The 21,636-nt window shown below is 36.1% G+C and overlaps 2 protein-coding genes and 1 long non-coding RNA gene across 7 annotated transcripts; 2 read left to right on the top strand and 1 right to left on the bottom strand.

Moving 5' to 3' along the window:
- Window positions 1–623: 623 nt before the first annotated feature.
- Window positions 624–14,232, bottom strand: LOC107274647 (neuropeptide-like 1). Of its 4 annotated transcripts, none has more exons than XM_015753949.2 (5): window positions 14,047–14,232; window positions 3,701–4,352; window positions 3,029–3,649; window positions 2,631–2,796; window positions 624–1,771 (listed from the first exon to the last, which is right to left on the bottom strand). In XM_015753949.2, the coding sequence occupies exons 1-5, from the start codon at window positions 14,119–14,121 to the stop codon at window positions 1,567–1,569; spliced, it is 1,719 nt and encodes a 572-aa protein (XP_015609435.1). In that variant the 5' UTR covers window positions 14,122–14,232; the 3' UTR covers window positions 624–1,566. The 4 variants fall into 4 exon arrangements, with proteins under 4 accessions (XP_015609435.1, XP_015609446.1, XP_015609427.1 ...); XM_015753960.2 differs by having other exon boundaries at window positions 3,029–3,978; window positions 4,075–4,352; XM_015753941.2 differs by having other exon boundaries at window positions 3,029–4,352; window positions 14,047–14,231.
- Window positions 7,581–8,330, top strand: LOC112494678. Its single transcript, XR_003060387.1, has 3 exons — window positions 7,581–7,829; window positions 7,931–8,223; window positions 8,283–8,330. It is a non-coding gene; the product is annotated as an uncharacterized LOC112494678 (long non-coding RNA).
- Window positions 14,233–17,732: 3,500 nt separating the features above from the next.
- On the top strand, window positions 17,733–21,603 carry LOC107269725 (2-phosphoxylose phosphatase 1). 2 transcript variants are annotated; one of them, XM_025088403.1, is made up of 4 exons: window positions 17,733–18,205; window positions 18,570–18,737; window positions 18,825–19,384; window positions 19,467–21,603. In XM_025088403.1, exons 1-4 carry the CDS (start codon window positions 18,115–18,117, stop codon window positions 20,208–20,210), a joined length of 1,563 nt encoding a protein of 520 aa, XP_024944171.1. In that variant the 5' UTR covers window positions 17,733–18,114; the 3' UTR covers window positions 20,211–21,603. The 2 variants fall into 2 exon arrangements, with proteins under 2 accessions (XP_024944171.1, XP_015599427.1); XM_015743941.2 differs by having other exon boundaries at window positions 18,819–19,384.
- The last annotated feature ends 33 nt before the right edge of the window (window positions 21,604–21,636 follow it).

The following is a 21,636-nucleotide window of genomic DNA, read 5'->3' as shown; positions in this document are numbered from 1 at the left end:
TCCGTGGAGACGTCTCCGTCGGGTCGTCTCCTCTGCCGGGCAACTCGGTACGTCGAGACTATATCCCCACGGCAGATTCGAGCACCTCGACCTCAACTAAACAATAACGAAATCTTACGAGAGCCTTGACATAACTGTACGAATCAACCCGAGAGCGTAGCTTCTGAGCAGGGTGGCGACCCGAAGGGAACCAGAAATCGAGAACGTTATCTGTATCGGTAACCGATGCCGCCTTGGGACCGTGATTCGAAAAATCACGTCACAATACATAAATGACTACGACTTCTAAGCAGAGACAACAAGCGAAAACCTGTATCGAATGTAAATGTGCGATACGAAGGAATAAAGAAGAAAGTAAATAAAGAGAAGCAAAAGTAAAACTGATGAATCGGTTATTGTAAACTGGAACGAGTAATCGATAAATTAGAAAAGGAATTTGATTTTGCGCTGTGTATGGTAAAATTCAAGTATACCTATGATAATATAGCTATATTCAATAGACAGATCGGTTCGCGTCTCAATCGACTGCCGATCCGAAACTAGTCAGTTCACATAGATGGGAAAAACTCTATTGAAACTATGAAGAAGGCATCAATGACGGGTAGTGAAATATATAAACTTCGTTTAATTATACTTCAATATTATTATCCTTTTATTGTCATCGGATTGCCCAGATTATTGTCTATGTAAACACATATTACATGCTAGATAGTACTCGTACGTTCGTTATATGTCATCCACAGCAATTATTTAGCCGACTTTGTGTCGTGCGTGAAAACTTTCCACAGCGAGATCATCGCCCCAGCCACCTTACGTGTTACGGTCGATAATACGCGTATTTTATTTCTACACGTCACATACATTAAGTACAATATAATTTAGAGGAAAAAGTGTCCCGTCTGTTCCCACAAGAATGAGTAGGAGACACTAATTATTTAAATTAAATTTTGACACTTGAATTTTCACGGAAAAATATGGAGTACACGCGTCTAAGTACGCACCTATATATGTATACTACATCGTATAGATAAATGATGGTGACACGTACGTCTAGCGAAAAGCATTTTTCAATGAAAACAAATTATCCTAACCACACAATATTAATAATTTCAGTTAAAATAATACTAACGACAGGGTGGATAAGTGAATTTTGAATTTGACTGAAATTCGGTTACACTCATAAAAATTCAGAAAATTTCTCTTATGCAAAGAGCCACGTACGTGTGAATGGATCTACGAATAAAAAGTTGTTAAAAAGTTTTCCATCTTCAAAGACGAAATTGTATAAGACGGATAGATTGAGTCGACATAGAAGATTATAGAAAGCGGAGAGATTGAATATTGAATAGATCAGGAAGATTTTTGAAAAATCTTTAAACGTCTTTCGTTATTTGTCATTCAGCATCCTTTTCTATTTTTCTTTCAACGATTATTCATCTTTGTCAATATATATGTACAAGCAATTTTTTCAACAGCTGATTCCAATACACTCTATCCGCTAGCGAGAAAAAGTTTTTCTCAGTACTGTACTCATTGTTGTTACAGATAGACGGTGTCGAGGATGACCTATGCGCTCTTGGGGACGTTTTGAAGCTTACGAAGGTGAAGGAAGTTATCGATACGCGGTAACAAAAAGTATCGCTTGAAACCATGTCGGCAGTCGCCGTTAAGTGACTGCAGGTAGCGTCCTCTCGTGCCAAGATTCAAACTTAATGTCCTAGTCGACGCGTTGGGGGAGTTGTTGGACGTGGACCCATCTGCGGGATCCTCCCTGTAAAACAGTTATCATCAATCATTATGAAAATATAATGATCAGACATCACACAGCGATGATTACTAATACGACAAACGATATGACGTAAGATAAGAAAAAAAATCTTTTACCATAGTTCCGAAACACGTATACTAGCCGTACCAATAATCCACTTACAGAACCAATAATAATTATTTAATTATCAATAATTTGCAAGCATACAACGATCTTGATAGCAGTTGGCTATAGTGAAGGGTTCTGGAAGTAGATTAATGTCTAGTATGTTCATTGTTTAAAGTCTAATATACATATAGATATATTTTGTTTGACGTTTTCAGAGCCATCGGATAAAGATAACCAGTGAACTGTGATTGCTGATATTAAGCTAAATACTAAAGGGGTTAATGATCATCAAAAGCGATTGTATACTTGGATGGTTCTGAAACAGTCATTGAACCCAAACAGGTATTACAGAAAACAATTCATATAGTATATATGCATATAAATGTAATATATCAAAAGGACATCTACGACATCCACACCTACGACGTGATTGACTCTAATGATTTCTCAATCTGTTAGGCTAATGTATGTTATACGTAATATATCTCGAGCCGTCTAAGACCTAAGCACCGATCTAAGATCAGTGATCTAACAGCGAATATACAATATCCAGACATCCATACACCAAGCTACCGTGATGTCTCCGAGTAGACAATTGAAGCATACGGCTGACAAATTGGATGATTGTAGGTTGTAGGTGATGGATTTTTTAATTTTTTTTGTAGGTAGACTTCTACTTGGACAGAGATACATCGACAGCACACGAACGGGAAGAAGAGGTGGAGAACACGAAGTGGGGTCCTACTGGTCTGACCTGTCGACCAGGTAGCGCGGAGAGCGCGAAAATCGGGCGGCCCTGAAAGATGGAAGCCAGCCGAGACGAGCCAGAGCCCCGATATGTCTCTTACTTGGGTGGGTTATTCCATAATAACCCCCCTGGTCAGTATCGTCGTCCTGCACCTCCAGCGCAGGACCAGTCCCTGTCAGTTACAATTAAGTGGAACAATCGCAAGCCAATTGGATTTTGAATAAATTTCGTCTTTTTCTTGTTTTTTGTCTAAGTTTAAATGGGACCATTGACTTGAAAAAGTTCAGACTATTAGGGTTGAATCTGGTTACTTGGGTGAAGATTAAATGCTAGTATCGCTAAGCTATTTTTATATCTTGATTACAATTCGACAAAATTCTCTTTCTAGTGACTGTTCGACTTACCCATGAACCTCTTTTCGGTATTTGGGTACTCTCCAGTAAGAGCTTCGATCATCTCCTCGTAATCCAGAACGTTAGTATTTTGCATAACGGGTAGAGGATACTCATCCGAATAGTCAATCTGTCTTTTGGGCCTTTTTACATCATCGATCTTCTGAGAGTCGTTTTTAGCCTCCGTATGGGCCTTATTGTCAGTAGCAGTTGTCATAATCTTACCGACCTTTGTTCTATCATCCAGATTCTTGCGACCCTGGTCTTCCTGGTGTCCCAGACGTTGAAGATTAATCAATTCCTGTTTTACCGATCCATACCGATCAGCAAGCTTTGTCTTCTTGGCATCCAAAGATCTTCCATATCTATTTTGAGTAGGAAGACTCCAGTCTCTGGCCAGGGTGCCGACGTTCCTCTTTCCCATGCGTACAAGATCACCATTCCTTACAAGGCTACCAACGTTCCGTTTCTCCTCGTAAAGTCCATTTAGTTGCAGATCACCAGACCTAGCCAGAGAACCTAGGTACCTCTTCCCGTTGGGGAGAGCATAGTCCCTAGCCAGGGCAGCAACGTTCCTCTTACCGGAAGATGGCAAGGAGTAAAGTCTCGCCAAAGCAGCAAGGTTCCTCTTTCCTGAAGTTGGTATTATGTATTCTCTCACCAGGTTACCGATGTTCGTCTTACCATTAGGCAGACTGTAATCTCTAGCGAGGGCTGCGATGTTCCTTTTGCCGGAAGGTAGTGCAAAATCCCTAGCTAGGGAAGCCACGTTACGTTTCCCATGAGGATAATCCCTACCTAGAGACTCCATATCAAATTCGCCATTCGGTAGACCATAATCTCGTACTAGTTCACTCTTCGTTCTATGATCTCCGGCCAAAAAGGTGTCCAGGAGTAAGTCTAGAGGCTCCTGTCTCGACTCCATGGTACGGATCTCCTCGTCATCCTCTTCATTCCTGCCCCTGATGGAAATAGGTAGGTCGTCATTTTTAGCAAGAGTCGCTATACTACGTTTCGAGGAGACCAGGTCGTCCACGTCGAGTATCTCAGGATCGTACACGCGAGCTGCAGGGTCCTCCAACATCTTCTGCGTTCGAAGGTGTACTCTTGTAGTAGGGTCGCTGAAGAGCTCCAGATAAACCCCAGCGGGTAGACATATTTCAGCAACTTCGTCACCCTCCTCAGAGCTCAAACTCTTCAAACTGACTAGATCATCCCGGATGATCCTAACGTTCCTAGAGTAAGCTGCGAGATTCGAGCTGACTTCTGGTAGCCGAAGAAGAGCAAAAAATGTTTTACGAGGAAGACAGTGGCTTATCTCATCCTGACACGAGACCTGAAACAATAATAAAGAAAAATTAATTCAAACAGCTCTAATTAAATCAACAAACATTATTACCAAAAATCCTATTACTTCAATCATCCCTGGATCAATACCAACAAGACAATTAAATCAGGTAAGAGAATGTCAACATCTGTTCCCAGATCAAACGGTACAAACCACAATCGTAATACCAGAGTTTAAAGGTGTCTCCTACGAGTACCTTAAAACCGCAACAAGTCCCGGTTGCATCACAGGGTGAAAATGCATTGTGATTCCCAAATAATAGAAACAGCACGGCTGTTGATGACATTAGCTACGAATTACGAGCATAGTCCCAGCATTTCACATCAACTATATATGTATATATATATATATATGACAATACGAATACGGCATGTACATAGATAGGTAGGTGCCTAACGCATCCTGACGGTCTCCGCGCATTGCATTCAGAAGATCGCAGTGCATTGTGCATCGTCAAATGCAATTGAATTTGATAGGAAGATAGTGATACTGCATTCTCGTCTATCTAACGTCTGTTCTGAGCTTCGTGTTTGTAATATTCGTTGAGTGAGATATGCATGTCGAACGTACTAGTCGTGTGCATCCATATTGACAATTATGCACAGTATATGCACCGCGGTAGATGCACTGCACACGTGCGCATCAAAATGTACTGAAAACTCATAATTGGTTTAACAAGAAAGTATTCGCGCGACTTTAAAATTTGTTAAACGTAAGCTCGGGACTTTCGTGCTTTGACTGAACGTGCTTTAGCTGAGCGGTTGACCAAAGTCAGCCGTTCAGCTGCTCGGATGAAAATTGTATAGCAAATAATTCTATTACATGCAAATCCAGGGAGCTTTGGAATATATGGAACTTCCTTCTTTATTTTTTCCTGGATCCTTTCATCCTTCCAAAAAAAACACCCGGTAGGTGGTGTCGTGCGTGGCGGGTCGTAAATTTTACAGCGCACCTGTGGTTTATGTGTTTCCTATACCGAGTTTCATAATTTTATTTTGCATGTAAAATAAGTCTCGAACGCTTCATGAATATGCAGGTTATTAATGACATCGATCAGGAATTAATGCAAAAGCTGGTAACGCGTCGAAATTGATTGAACATTGGAATAGATTTGAATCGTGTCAATTAAATTGTCATCGTTTAACTGCAAGGACTTTGGGCAGCCGTGAAATGATTTTTGTCCCTGAAAAATACGTTAGCCATTTCATGGACGTAGATGAGGACGTTGTATGTCCGTTCGCGATTGTAATGACAATGTCAGAGGATGCTTAATTACGAAGGAGTGTACTAGACGCTGCTGATTAAAGGAGAGTTTGTCTACGGCAGAGCAAATGCAAATCCGTGAATGGATTTAACGTTAACGGTTGTGCAAATTCATTCCATAAGAGGATCGGTCGATCTATCAGTTTATATCGTTTATATTGGGTACTTCAGAGCTCGTTGTGTCGAGCATTAAATTAGAAATGATTAGAAATAGTCAGTCCCTGTAAATTCATTGCCTATGCAGTTACTAGCCAATCGACCAAATAGATGCTGGAGTAGTTCGCAGTAGTGGTTGCTGGAAATTCATTGATCCAGTAAGGTGTTCGTTCAACTTCCTGGAAGGATTAAATCTGGTACGATGTATAAATAGTGATTAGATTGTAATATGCTAGACATTGATATTCACTGAATTATATTGATAATATATATTTAGAAATTGTGAAACGTGTATGGTATATATATTTAATAGATATTTCATCTATCGATTATTTTTTTTACGAATAAAGCAATCCATCAGGGATCGCTTCACGCAAAAGAATTGAAACCGGGAAGATTTAATATCGTATGGTTGAGATTAATTTTGTTATTGACAGGTGAAATGACAGTGCATACGCATGAGAGAACTTTTCTCCTGTTCCATTTTATTTTCTTTCTTCTGCACTCTGAATATTATCAGACTTTCGCCTGATTTGTTACATGAAACTTAACCTTATCGTGGAATTAATGGGGGTCTTTAATAGGAAAAATTCTTAAGTGAATTGAATAGTGCTTTTTAAACTGGATTCCTTCACTGATTTTCATATTTTAGGGTCGCCTAGATTGCGTTTTATTTTCCACGTGAAATGGTCAGTTAACGCTACAACGGCTCGTAAATCAAAGTTCAATATACAGCGCAGAGCGGAGAAACTTTGCACTAATCAATGGTGGCATTGTGAACGCGCCATAATACACGTGCGCTATATCGGAAATAACTTTATTGCCAAGGAATTTGCCACTTGCGTCATTTGAGCAGCAACAACAATAATTAGTTAATATCGTGAAAAATTTAGCGAAATAATACGGTTAAGTGTGAAGTCGTAGATTTCAAAAAATCAATATTGGCAAGATTACGGTTTCCGGAACCCCAAGTTTTGACGCTGGATTTAATATCTATGAATAAAGGTGAATAAGAGTGCAAGAGTGATAAAAGTTGATATTTATATTATTTTGGGAGATATCAAACTTTTTTGGTAAATAAATCGTATATATTGATTGTAGATAATAATTGTGACCGAAGCAATAGTTTAACTATATGTTTAACATCTATGGATCGAGCTGCACCAAACTCACGTATGGTAACAATCGATATTGTCATTATTTTTCGAGATACAAAAATTGTTGAATAAAGGTCTTTTTGTCAAGAAGACCATCAGGTTCACTACACGTCACAAAACTCTGTGTGGTCCATCACGCAAAGTAAAGAATCTTAGGTCGGTTCGACGATTAGGAAGATTAGTCGGTTACGACGATTCTTGTTAACTAAGACACCGTCAGAATCACAGGATGTCACGAAACTCTGTGTGGCCCATCACATAAGGCGGTCCATTGTTAGGTCATACATGAATAAAACACTATTCCGTCTATTGCGTTCATCATTATTTTTTAAGAAATAAAAAATGTCATAAAATCTGAATTGGCAACGATTTTTTAATTGGAATTTAAATAAATCATATCTCCCAAAATAATGCAGATATGAAATTTTACTATTCTTTAACTTTTGTTTCTCTCAGTTCAGAGATACTATATCCACAGTCAAAACTTGGGGCTCCGGAAATCGTAATCTCCCCTCAATATTATGTAAAAAAAATGATTTCGTTGTTTCACTTAATTTCGGAATTTATCTTTAAAAAATAATATATCGAAGCTATTGGATTTTGTTTTTCTTGTCAACGTCAGAATTTCTTTCCGAAACAGACGCAGCGCCGGTACCTCGATTCCTTAAAGATTCTTCAAAGAATTTCAGGAATTCCATATTCGCGTCAACCTGGAAATTATATTCCGTAGACGTAATTCAATTTTTTAAGAGAGTGCGACATTCCTGCTGAAATATTTAGAAAAATATGTCCGAGGAATATTCAGGCATAGTATCCAACGGAAGTATTATACATAACACGTATTATATTCAAAGGCATAAAAATTCCTGCAAATATAGAGGAATACGAAGTAATTTGTTCTCTTGACTGTAATATATATCCAAGCCAAAAAATCGTTATACCGAATCGGAGAAATGACCAAGGCGATTCTAATACTCTTGAGATTTCTAGGTTATGGCAACTATCTACTGTTATTACACCAGAAAAGACCAAGAACAGCAATAAGCCTTTGAGTATCTTTGAAACCTTTACCACAGTCTTGCCAACCGTAGTGCAAGTAAACTGCTTCGACAGCCACTTGATATTCGAATTATTACGAGGTTTCCATAAGCTCTCGTATAACTACTAAAGTCTCTGATACCTTTGAAGGCATTTCGTATTGTGGGCGAAGTTTGGTACGTCGAAGGATAACTAATGCCTTTAAGGATATTTTGAAATTCATGAAATTTATTTACAATGCAAAAGTAAGTACCACGTGAAATAATAACCAAGTGTACTAAACGATAACTAATGCAACTTATAGTTTCGGATAACAATAGACTATAAGAGGAGAGAAGAGGACAAATTCTGACAGGAATACTCGTTAGGTAATCTAGCCTTGATACTGCATCATGTCAAGTATTAATAACGCTTTAATTAAGCCCTAATAAAACAAACTGCTTGCAAGTGAAATCTCACTGAGTTTCACTCGAGTCCATTAAAGCTTCGCTCAAAATACGGTTACGACTCAATTAAGATCTAGCAGTAGGCTGATTAGAGGCGAAAATTCAATTCGACCTTGCTAAGATCTTGTATTGGCACAGACTAATTTCTGTGCTTTGTGACTTTGGCGCTCATTTAGACACTTTGAAGTTAATTTTGTTCAGTTTTGAAGAAATTGAAGCATTGGTCGTAGGTATATGCAAGGTATGTTTAATTTATTTTTTTTTACTGGAAATTATAGCAAGTCACCGAGAGATATTTACACGAGGACAAACACGAGATGCCCCTTTTAGATCAACCGTATGATTTATGAATCATGAGGAATGATCATGTGAAACTCGTTTCTAGAATCATATCAATTTTTACTGAACGACAAATCATCCGATATGACTTAATGGGGATGTGTGACGTTATAGGGTGATCGAATAAAGATTAAAACCATTCATTTAAAAAATCAGAGGTCTGCTGAACTACCACGTGTGTATATTTATACACAATATATACGTGTATACCTATACATATAATATAGGCTTATGTGATATCTGTAAAAACCATTAGGAATCATTCGAGTATTTAAAAAATATTATATTTGACGTAGGTAGTGTCGAGCATGGTCTGATTAATGTAAATCCCTTTTTGTAATTATTTGCATCGACGTAAACCGATATTATACATATACGGGACTATAAATGGGAACGTAAATCTGATAGCAAAATGTAAGCTTCTTGTAATACGCAGATAAACGCAAGAGTAATATTGGAAATAAAATATTTATTTGCATTGCCACCTTTATGTAAACTCGTGTTTCACTTTCTGAGGATGCGTAACGATTTCTGTAAAATCACCGAAGATTTCAGAAGGAGAATAAAGGTCGTTTCAAGATAAAGCCTCTTTCTTCTGTGCGATCAGGCCTAAGCTGTCCTTTTTTTGAAGTTCACTGGAATGACTTCGTGAAATATATGATGCGAGCTTTTTGACCGACAAAAATATGAATATCCTTACGAGACAATAGAAAGATTATCATAAATCATTGTCCGAACGGAATTTATGTCGAGGATATATGTTGTTGATATAAATTATTGGAGGAAAAAATTCTATAAATAAAATATCAAATCAAGGTGAAAGTCTTATGCAAAAGAAAGCGAGGTCTAGAAAAGGACATAATATTTCAATATCAGAGAAAATAAGGATCTTTTTTTGTGGTTCAAAAATGAAATTCTATGATTCGCTGACTTAGCTGGAAGAGAAACAGGACGCTGTGTCCTTTTTGCGTGGACTCGAAGGGTCCTTGTAGAAAAATAGAAAATGTAATCGAAAGAAGCTTTTGCTAAGTGAAAAGAAAGTTTTGTCTCATACTTAATCTTGTACTTGAACAAAACATCACTAGGTGTTTGTAAAGTTCTTATCGTAAGGAATTTTTTACGCACGATGATGAAATTTCTGACAATGATTACGTAAACCGAAATTATTTTTATAATATTTGCAACAAAATACAATCTGGTTACTTGCATAAATTCTCAAGTAATCTATCACGATGGTATTTGCCTGTTGAAGCTAATTCAGATAACGCTTGACCGTAATTTAACTTGTTCTTGGACGTCATGAAAGTTTATGCCTGATTAAATAAAGCCATTACGTCATCGCCTAAGTATAACGGATATTGTGTATCTTAGGTTAATTACAAAAGTAAAATAATTATCGATTGTATTCCGTGAAATTATATGGCAAAAATTAATATTTCCAAGAATAGTAAACGTCACTATTTATTATGTAATATTGTCAAGGTGAATAAGAAATATCTTCGAAATTAATTTCAGAGTATCTAAAGATGAAAAAGAATAATGGCGAGTTCCTATAGTACACAACTATCTTCCTTGTCTTAATTAAAATAGCCGTCGACGAAATTTTCCTCGGGGCTTATGGCTTCGTCGAGTCCGACAATGCGTCTGGTATTCTGTTCGCTGAAAGCTCAAGCCTTTCTTACCAACTTCCAAAAAGCAACGTTCAATTTACCGGAAAAATTCCCGGGGGCTTCAACTACACGCTGGGAAAGGAAATCCCATAAAGTACATGATAATAACGGACTACCGTAGAATTTTTCAGATGACTTTTCCTATACTTGACTGTACCTTGTTTAATATATCCATTTAACGTAGGAAATGAGAATTAATACAGTATAGTAAATAATTTATAGCACAATCAGAATATTTTCAACCGAATTGTGTACTTTGATATTTTTTCGGAAAAAATAATTTCACCTTGAAATCACATTCTGCATAAAGTATATAGAAATAAATAGTTCAACTCTACCGGTAAATAGTTTCTTCTAATCTTGAGTTTGTACTGCTCGAAAGGAAATTGCTGATCGAAGATAGTAACCGGAAGTATCGTGGGACTACGACCTCTTGCGGACGAAGGAATTCGAATTCGTATGTATATATTCTGAATGCGTTCAAAAATGAAAAAATAAATTTAATGTCTGTTTCAACAGAATGGTCAATATAAATTTTCTGAAATTCAAGTACTGAAATTTATAATGATACAGTGTCCAATTTTTAAAATTATTCTTATTCATGCATTTGAAATTAAATTGAGATATTTTTGGAATTTTTGGTCCGTAGCTTTTTCTAACGCGTAAGAGTTCGAAATATAAACTAACAAGAGATATACGTGTACAAAAGAAATGACAAAAACCGAAAAGGGCTGTATTTGCTCTAATTTTTTTAATTAAACAGACTATGAGACTCGAATCAACTATGAACTTTATTGCCTTTGGCTTAACGCTGACAAAGTCAACAATTTAGCGCAGATTGGCATCTTCTTGCAAAATTCATTAACCAACCCTCTAACGTTAAAGGGCATTAAAGGATTAAACTGCTTACAGCCATCTAATGCACTTTCGCCCTTATCCTCCTCAAGGCTACCAAATTGTCTACTATATAGTATGTATGCCCATGTATACAATTTTTACGAGCAACAGGCAGCATTTTGAAGAAAAATATCCTATTATCTCATTTTTTAACAAATCGAAAAATTGTTAAAAAAATGGATTTAAAAAAATATCACAGCTTGGTCCATTTCAATAAAACTAGGCATAATTACATGAAACGTCATACAATACTTCGCTATGATATTTTATTGTATATTTATTAATATTCATGAATTTATCGCAGCAATTATACGTGTTTCACGCTGCTAATTATTCCTGAGTTATTTGCAGTCATACAGCATCTTCCAAAGAAAATTAGAATTGTGAGAATTGAAAAATTCGTTAATTATGCATTACGAGTTTCATAAATATATTTATGACCTACGTAATTACTACCAGTAATATTGTTACACTTAGTTTGCCTAAAAACGTCGTTTTTTTCAATTTATTTTTCTCTTTTCTAAATAATTAATCTAAACGACACATATCATCGTTTCGACTATTACGTAAAGAGCAATATTGACCAAGGTCCACCATAAGCAATTTCGAAGAGTTTCTCGGGTAGTGCTTGTCTTTGCTGAACCCACGTAGCAGAAGATGTCCGTGGGACATCCGCTGGACGTCTGTACGTCCATAAGATGTCCCTGAAATATCCTCAGGATATTTTCACTATGTGAGACAAGAAACGAAATTGAAAATTTGCATTACCACTGAGAGCCGAAGAAACAAAAAATTTATTCTTGTCACAGTTTAAGTAATAATAGCTGGACTTACGTAATAGTTATGTAATATGTTAGTAATAGAAATATTTAGGAAAGAAAAATGAAAATCAATGTATAGAAACAGCAAGAAACATTCTAGGAATGTAAAGTACCCGTGATCCTTCAAATGATGTATCTTTGACGTGTGGTACGTAATGCTCTTGAATTTTGACTATGCTAAAGTTTGGTCCAACTATTTGCTGCTGGCCATACTATCAATAAATGTACGTAGCTATAGCATGAAAAAGAGTATGAAAAAAAGTAGTAAGAAAAATCGTCTTTCAATTTGAAAAGGAATGAAGTGACAGTTAGTAAATTTTGGAAATGTACGAGGAATTTCCTAAACGTATCTAATAAAGGACGTCTTTCAAGCCCGTGAAAGAAATCAATAAGTAACCTCGGATTCTTTTTCGATGTATATAAGCTGAGATTGTCACGGTAATAAGCTACGGAATGCGGAGAAGGAGTTTCGAGATTTGCGCGAAAATAAATGGTGGTGGATCTTCTAGTCTGAAACGCAAATAGTCTTTCGAGTATCCAACATATTCCACGGAATATCAAATTTTTGTCCCTTGCGAGTAACGCGTAGACAGTTATTGGAATTTTGAAAAACATCGATAACCACGCGATTTGTATGCATTGATTTAATTAATCTCATTATGAAATTTTTAACGATAACCTCGATGACGTAATTTAATTATATATACATATAAAGATATATTTTTTATTCGATGTTACCGACAAAAATTTCTGTTGAATTTACAGCCACCAGTTTTTTATCTGTCTTTAAGAGACTTAAGGTCCCTGGTACAGATTTTCAATGCAGACAAATCCAGAATAAGGGACAATTGATTCTCTTGGGAAGAACCAGACGGGCGCTCTTGATCGAAGTTAATCTGCTGTGATTGGATACCAGAAAGGAAAGATGTTCGAAGAAAGGCAAAGCTCTAGATCAGATGAGCTTATTTTTGTACATTGTTTTGTGAAAGAATTTATCTCGAATTAAATAAGACAATAAAATCAACAGGATTTTGAAATAACATTAAGGAAAATTAAAATTTCCTATGATTTTAAGTATTTTTCGAGAACGGACTACTAAGTGGATTATTCAAAAAAAAAGACAAAAACGTGAACCTACACAGCATAAAAGTTCAAAATAGGTTTCAGAGGCAAAACGATGTGTAACAAAAAAAAATATTTAATTTCATAAGCATCGCTGAAACTTTTATAAAATAAATGATTAACAGTACCACGTTACCGATGAAAATCTGTTTTAATTAAATTTTTAATTAACGCCTGAAAAGAGATGCTTGACGCGAAGACAATAGGAAAAAAACTTGATTACTCCAATAGCTCAATACGCACGAGAAGATACGTATGTGGGCATTAATTGAAATTATCAATTTTTGAAAGACACATTTTAATCATTTCAATTAATCTGTTTCAGATATTACACGTTAAATAATGTACCCGATACACGAAATGAGTGTATATAATAAGATTATGTATTATAAATGTAAATTTCATGTAAATTACAATTTCAATTGGTATCCTCACCCCCTATACAATATTATACAGGTGGAAACTCCAAATGACAGAATGTCAGGCAAAACTTTGCGTGAAATCCTGAAATAAATAAAACAAAAAAAAAAGTAAAACAAGAACAGATACTTTGGTGAGAATTGCAAAGTGGAAATCTCGTAAACTTTCAAATAAAATTTACCAAAGTTTCGCGGCAACGTTAAAATACGTTTTGAAGATCAATGTCCGGAATTGTAAATGCGTATATACATAAATTCGAAATATTAATAACACTAGTTGGTCAGATTGAATTTGTGCAACATTTTTCTTAATAGTTTAAAATAAAAAAGAAATCAATTTTATACACTACTCACCGATGGTAACTTCAACTGATTGACCGCGGCGACGTAAATTAAAAAAATGGCCAGTCGACCTCTTCGCGATGCCATGTCAATTGCCAGAACAAAAAATGGGCAAATTACAGGAAAATTTTCAGCTGCACTTTAAGCTGCACTTGGTTGCACCGGAAGGTCGCGGCAAGCCGAGTGTGAATACCATTTCAGGACGTACCATGTCCTTATATAGGACTGCGAGGATTGTTGCGCAAGCGTCACCCCATAACGCGCCACACGAAATTCACGATCTTCCCCCATACACGTACAAAATAATATCATCATACAGAGACGAGTATATGTTCCTCTACATATTCCAACTTTCCTATACGTTTCGTATAAAATACGATTTTCATACATCCATAAGCAGTAATTAAAGCAATATTAAATTTGATTTGCATATACATATACAGAATGATTGATATATGAATAACTAGGGTAGAAAATAATTGAAAATCAATAATTGTGACGATTATAATTTTTATATAGGAAATAAAAAAGTTTCTTATTAAAGTATATCGAGTCCAATTTTTTTTCAATGTTAATTATTTACCCATATTTTATTCTCACACTGAACTATATGTTGTGTGACATTGAACAATAATATGGGAAATGAGGGTAGTGTGTATATATTGTAATTCTTGGTCCTCCATACGGGCGGATACTTAATAAGGGTCAGTCTAGTCTAGCGAAAAGTATATACATTGATATGTGTGTACACCATGTGCAATGACGTATGAGTCACGTGAGTGGTAAGGGAAAAAAAATAAAAATAAAAAATATTTCAAGTTTAAAACCACCGTTAATATTCGGTAGAATTGCCACTCGTGGAGCAACTCGTTCCCTCCATTTTTTTTTGTTGAAGGGCGTAAAAAAGAAAGCGCGTATTTTCCACTATTTTTAGAGTAGAAATGCGTTTACCGCGATTATTAACTTTTTCTACATATTCGTCAAGGCAGGGCTTTTGCGTATTATTCTTTTTTTTCATCGACGTCACGAAGGACGCTGCGCCCCTTTAAAAGGTCCATTACTGACCGATACCATTAAAACGAGCCTAACTCAGAAACGTAATGTCCTTTCACTATCGATCACCTATAAAAAAAAGTGTTATTGCTTATGCAAATGATAATAAAAAATGAAAGAACCTAAAAAAATAATTTCCGAAAACAGAATTATTTATTTAAAAAATTCTTCATGTAATAATTACCACCAAACAGAATGCCCTTCCTGTAGGAAAAATAACATAATGGGACTAGAAAGAAGATATTTGAAATTTCGAAGCATTTCGACGAGATTTCGAAAAATTCAATAGAACTATATATAAGAAAGAAATAAAAAATAATTATCACGGATGATGGATTGCAGTATACTAAATGCCAAAAGGGTTACAGAAAGTGCTCGAGAGGAAATGGTACAGGGTATCGGCATGTGCTAGTTATCACACGCACGAGACTGGAAGCGAGGAAACTTGACACCCAAAAATCTCTGCACAGTTAATTAATTTATTAAAAAAAATTGAATTCTTTCAATAAAACGTCATTACCCGCAAAGTCAAATTTTTTAATTATTTCTCAAAAAAAATATAAAATATAACTGAATCCCGAAAGTGGCAGCTTAGGGATCTGTCATGGCGACCCAACAATATCTTTGTCGTTCCCTGTTCGATACTTGTCGCACTGTTGCACAAAACCATCGCCGAAAATACAAAAAGAGGAATCTGCGGAGAAAGTTCTACACTTATGAACTTTACACGATATAACTGGGAATTTCTCTCGTATAGCCAATTAGGAGATTTGGGTGCGAAGTTTCTTCGCTTCCAACCTCGTTCATGTGACAACTCACACACACCAATACCCTGTTCTATTCCCCTCTTAAGGGAATTTGGCAAGGGTTATTTTAGTGTAGCTCGAGGCTCAGAATTCTAAGAATCCTTTCGCGTCTCTAGCCTAACGATCTTCCTTGATGATATTAAACTTAAATATATAGCTAACCCTTTAATCCTTCCGCATAAAACTTTCCAGGCAATAGAACAATGCACAAAGAGGCTCCTTCGTAGTTGAGTAGCAAAATTCATAATTGTTTTTCTTTTACCTAATTACGCCGAAGCTGGAAAAAATTTTCAAGAAACGCAGCACGTTATAATTTATTTTCTGTTCAGGGAATTGTAATGGGACCCTCGTGGTGTCGATTGATGTCTGATCAGTGTCGTATTTTGAGAAACGGTCTTATTGGAAACATAAGTCACGAATAATTGCGATCGTCACGAGATATTCGAGTATGACGTCACATGATTAAATTAATATTGAAATAGAATATATTGAAATTGGATATATGTATGTGAAATTTTTATAATCGTTGTATAATGTGTCACAACCTTTTTTATATTGTCTATGCAATTTTTCAACGTTCCGATACTCGTTTAGAATCATCCTACATATTTCTTCTTGCTTTTCCGAAAGATATGAGAAATTCCAATTTTCTCGGCGAAGCACATTTTGTCGATAAATGTCAGTCGCTGAGTGATGGTATACGTTTATATGGGATGTATCTAAATTCTCTAATAGTGGAAAGAAAAAAGGCTCGTAAGGCACTGGCTTGTAGGATTATAGGTTGAGGATTTAGAGACTCTTACCAATTTCAAATGTCTGCACCCGTCAATTTGGTGATTGAAAAAAATACACAAATATGTAGCAAGTATATTTGAAAAAAAAAATTTGATCTTTAAATATTATGTAAATATACTGTATAACGTTAATATAACCTTAAGTAGCACTTTTATATCCATACAACGTTACAGTAATGTTACATACATTCATTTCACTGGATTGAAAACCTAACTGGACATTTTGACATATCTATAGCACATACAGCATACATGAAATGTATTCTTTTGCATATCCAAAGTTTTTACACATATTTTGGACATATTGGAACAAATATGGTTACCCGGAGGGTGTCTAATGATATGCGGGGAACTACTACTAAATTTATTGTTTATCGTATTTTATCTAATATACGAATCGCCTTATCGAGTAGATAAAGAGGAATAATTTGTACGTACATTTTGTATATATACATATATCAGTAAACTATAAGTATTCAATGAACGTATTTCAACTCTCATTCGACACCGATGAAAACAAAGTCATACGCGATCACACCAGTTGCTGCATCTCACTAGTTCATGGAGTTCAGCTTTCATATAATATAACTTCCTGAATATATTAGAAATCATGAAAATATGACAAATAGAAATCTCCTATAGAAAATATAAAAATAGCTTAATTATTACTACCGGAGTTTTTTAAATTACAACAGGACATTGCGCAAATCTAGAAGTATCATTAAAAATAATGTACACTTGTCTATAGTAAAGTTATATATAAAAATCCCATGAAAATTTCATTAAAATACTAGAAGAATTTTCTAAGTCTGAGAACCACAGTGAAAGCCACGCGTATAAATATATTCGTCCATAAAATAGCGTTTGGCTCGAGTGATAAAATTTTCGCGATAACCCAAGGGAAAATCGTAACCAATTAGATTCGTAAGAACCCGCGAGACTTGCGTAAAAGGTAAATAAGCCTTAGGCCATGCGCCGGATTGCAGGATGCGCAAGAGAAAAACAGCAGAGTATATAACATCGGCATAGTCTATACCGGAGACAGGGAGTGACCTAGGCGCTTGCGCTTACATAACCTAGCCTTGTATTCAGGAAACTACGAAAACGATCAGGATCCTCGTTAAGCACACTGGACAGTCTTCTAAGACGTGCTTCCGTTGCGTGCCAAAATACAAAAAGTATATAGATAGACAAAAACAGAATAAACGTCGCTCGTTCGAAATTGAAAACTGCCATCGCAGGGAGACAAAGGCAATACGCTTGGAGTAGCGATGCTACGAGTAAACGTGGCTGCAGGCACGTGAAACAAGAATGTTCGACTCGAGGATCGGATTCCGTTGGAGTACGAACTGCTGTTATCTCCAGCGTTTACGAAAAGAAACACGTGAATTACGTCAAGCGACTTACACAGCCCAAGGAACGCCACGATGCTCTCAGAGATGGTTCGACTTTCTTATCAGCATCGAGCGTTTTATTGTTACGTTATCCTCAGCGTTTGGATTTTCCTTCTGGTTGCTGGTAACGACTTGACATTGCATTTTAATATTTTATTTTTATCGTGAACTACTTCGTGACTTTCTTTCTGAAAGCATTAAAATTTTTTTTATCTTTTTGTGAATTAATATAATATATATTTGGATTTGATCGAGGACCGTATTTTTTTATGTACATATGATTATTTTTTATTTTAGTTTCTTATTAATTGGTACTTGGGTTTTTAAGAAAGATGGTTGTCATGTTTTATTTAATTAGAATACTACAGGGTGAGAAGTAGGAAAGTATGATCTCTTTAAGACATTCAAGAGTAATTTTTAATTATTGTTGGATGATTTTTGTTATGATTAAAATAAAATTATTATATTATTAAATTTTTATGTTTTAGGAATGTACAAATACATTGGTGTGGATGACAAAAGCGCAACACAGGGACGCCCGCCCGGAAGTGAATTATCAATTAGAGAATTTCCACGCAACCTGAAACCAGATGTTAAAACTAAACGAATATTTCGTTTTTGTAATTCACCTAGTAACATTTTACCTGGAACCGAGGGTAGGTGATTCTCACGATTGTTCACGTGTTGTTTTTAAAATCATAAAATAAAAAATCATATCTTTTTCATATCTGCTGAAGGAAAAGCTGATGGAAATATAACGCTTACCGGAATCCTCATCTTCGTCAGGCACGGCGACAGAGGTCCCCTAGCCCACGTGCGAAATATCAGTACAATAAATTGTGCTGGCGACTTTACGTCGTCCTCGGAATTGGATAATGTCTATCAGGGTTATCAAAATTTCCTGCAAAATGCATCTTCTAATTGGCGCACCGGGTGGGCCCAATTTTTGGGACCGTTCCATGGATTTCCAATGCTGCCAGCTACCGCCAGGGATTGCAAACTGGCACAACTGACCATGTTGGGCGTATCACAGTTACTCAAGACAGGACTACTCCTACGTAACGCTTATTTTCACAGACTCAATTTGGGAAACGGTACCATAAATTCAAAGGACGTTGTTGTCTACAGTACACGATACAGAAGGACTGTGCAAAGTGCTGTGGCGCTACTGTACGCATTCGTCGAGAACGATGGATTTCAAAATTTAGCAAAAATCAGCCTGCGTGAGACGCAGAGTTATGCTTTTTGTAATACGGATTGTGCTTGTCCAGCTGCTGAGAAATATCACAAACAATATTCCAAGGTAAAATTTAATGCATCAAGATCAAAAGAATCTTTATAGCTCTTGAATAACATTACTTCGAATTCTTTTTGCGTTTACGCAGGAGCTTGGAGACCACCTGAAGTCGCACCCGGCTGTAGCAGATCTAATAAAGCAAGCTTCCAATATAGTCTTTGAGATGCCAGACCAGGCCCAGACGACGGACTCCAACACACTAAGAGATGCTTTATTGACCTACGTCTGTCACGGGGCGTCCTTACCATGTATAGATACCGAGACTCAGCGGCTCTGTGTCAAAACGGAACATGTTACAGGATTATTTGCATACACAGAATGGGAAGCGCGTCAACATGCTAAAAGTCATAATCGTCGGAAGTATGGTTTGCTACGAGCATATGGTTTATTACGTAGCATCGTATCCTACATGTTGCGTATGATTTCTGAAGCCAAACCAAAGATTGTTCTGTATTCTGGTCATGACAAGACGTTGGAATACTTGGCGACTGCTCTTGGAATTCTTTCTGAGCAGGCAGCCGTTCCACATTATGCTTCGCGCTTCGTCATTGAGGTTTATCGAATCAATCCAAAGTCAGAGACACACGTAGCCAGCGATTTCTATTTTCGCGTCGTCGTCAATGGCAAGGATTTCACCCAGAAGATACCATTTTGTCGTAATACCAGTCTCTATAATGTCAACTTCTTTGATCACGATGACGGCGAGAAAACACGCAAGGAGTCAAAGCTTTGTCCCATTGAGGCAATTGTCAGGCAACTTCATGACGACTATTTTGTGCCATTTAATGCCACCAACTTCAAGGACGCCTGTTCTATTCATAGACAAGGCTAGCTCGTCGGTGTGTTAGCAGAGAATTTTTCTTTCAAGCCGTGCTAGGGCTTCGATCTTTCATAGTTGGAAAATAAATTAAATTTTCAACCTTTCACATTCGTATGAGTGATCGGAGCTCGGATATTGGCAGATTAAAAGGAATTGAGTTTTTCATCTCAAAAGAATTCCTTGATATCTCTGAAAAAAATAATGAAAAGTCATAAGTCCCGAGAAAATATTAATATATGTAGTGAGGAGAGCCCCGTGCTTGTGTCATCTTCAAAAAAGACTAACGAACTTCCTCACTGCAGTTAGTTATTTATCGTTTGGAAAATCTCGAGCAATTGAAAGGACAGGCACTGCTACACAGTAAAATATTTCAAAGAGAAAACAATGTTGCGACATAAGATTTAAAAGATTAATTATAAGTCTGAAAAGAAAGAAAGAAAAATAATATTCTCTTTAATTCAGTATGTCACTTTTAGTCAATTTATAACACTTGATGCACATAAGTTATACATAATCGTTTGTCATTTTGAATACTTTAATTCATCTCATGACTCAGTAATACACAATGAATTAGTTTCCCATGTAGAAATCAATTTAAATTATAATTGACGTGTACTGTGTATTAGTATCCTGGGTAAGAATCCCAAATTGGATGAGTTCTAAAGTCTATCCGGGGCAGCCTTAAGAAAGTAGATTATTTGTAAGAAGCTGTTAGCATGTAGCGATTTCATAACACTGAGATAACGTAGCTCTAGATGGCCACTATATATTTTATCATACAATTTTATGTATATATGTAAATAATATCAAGTATATGCGAATAGCAAAGTAGGATTTCGTTATGACAAATAATCGCACAACATCCTGTTATTAACTACTTCTGCAATTGTTAGTTTGTCAAGACGGTAATGTTCTTTGCTCACATATTCCCTTCGTAAAAATTTGCTAGATTATCATTTTTTACAATAATTTATAACTAGTAGTATGACTGGTTATTAGAATAGTGATATTTGGATGAGACTTTGCTGTAAAATATTTTTCAACTGTTTGTATGGCCATTTAATTTTAATATAGTCTGAATAGGTTACAGACATGTAGTTTGTAATGTAATTAGTACGAAAGTTTTTAATATTTCACAAAAGAAGTCAGATCTTTACCCCCGTCTCTGGGAATAAATTTTCAAATATTATTTTCTTGACAATCTAATGAACTCGAATAAACACGAAGAATTTAATTCTGACAAATACTCCAATTATAGTACTATTCTACTGTTGGCATACATTTTTATTGCAGTTATAGAGAAATGTATAGAGCTACGCTTGTTATCTACTGAATGTAAAATGGCAAGTTCTGTTTTACTGTAAAGATGTCTACGATTGCATTAAAATACCGTTAATTTTATGAATTTATCAATATTATCACTGTTTCCATATTCCCA

Source organism: Cephus cinctus, unplaced genomic scaffold, assembly GCF_000341935.2.
Source record: "Cephus cinctus unplaced genomic scaffold, Ccin1 Ccin1_scaffold0008, whole genome shotgun sequence".
Classification (NCBI taxonomy): Eukaryota; Metazoa; Arthropoda; class Insecta; order Hymenoptera; family Cephidae; genus Cephus; species Cephus cinctus.
The sequence above is the reverse complement of the archived record's forward strand: the minus strand, read 5'-3'. Positions and strand labels throughout refer to the sequence as shown.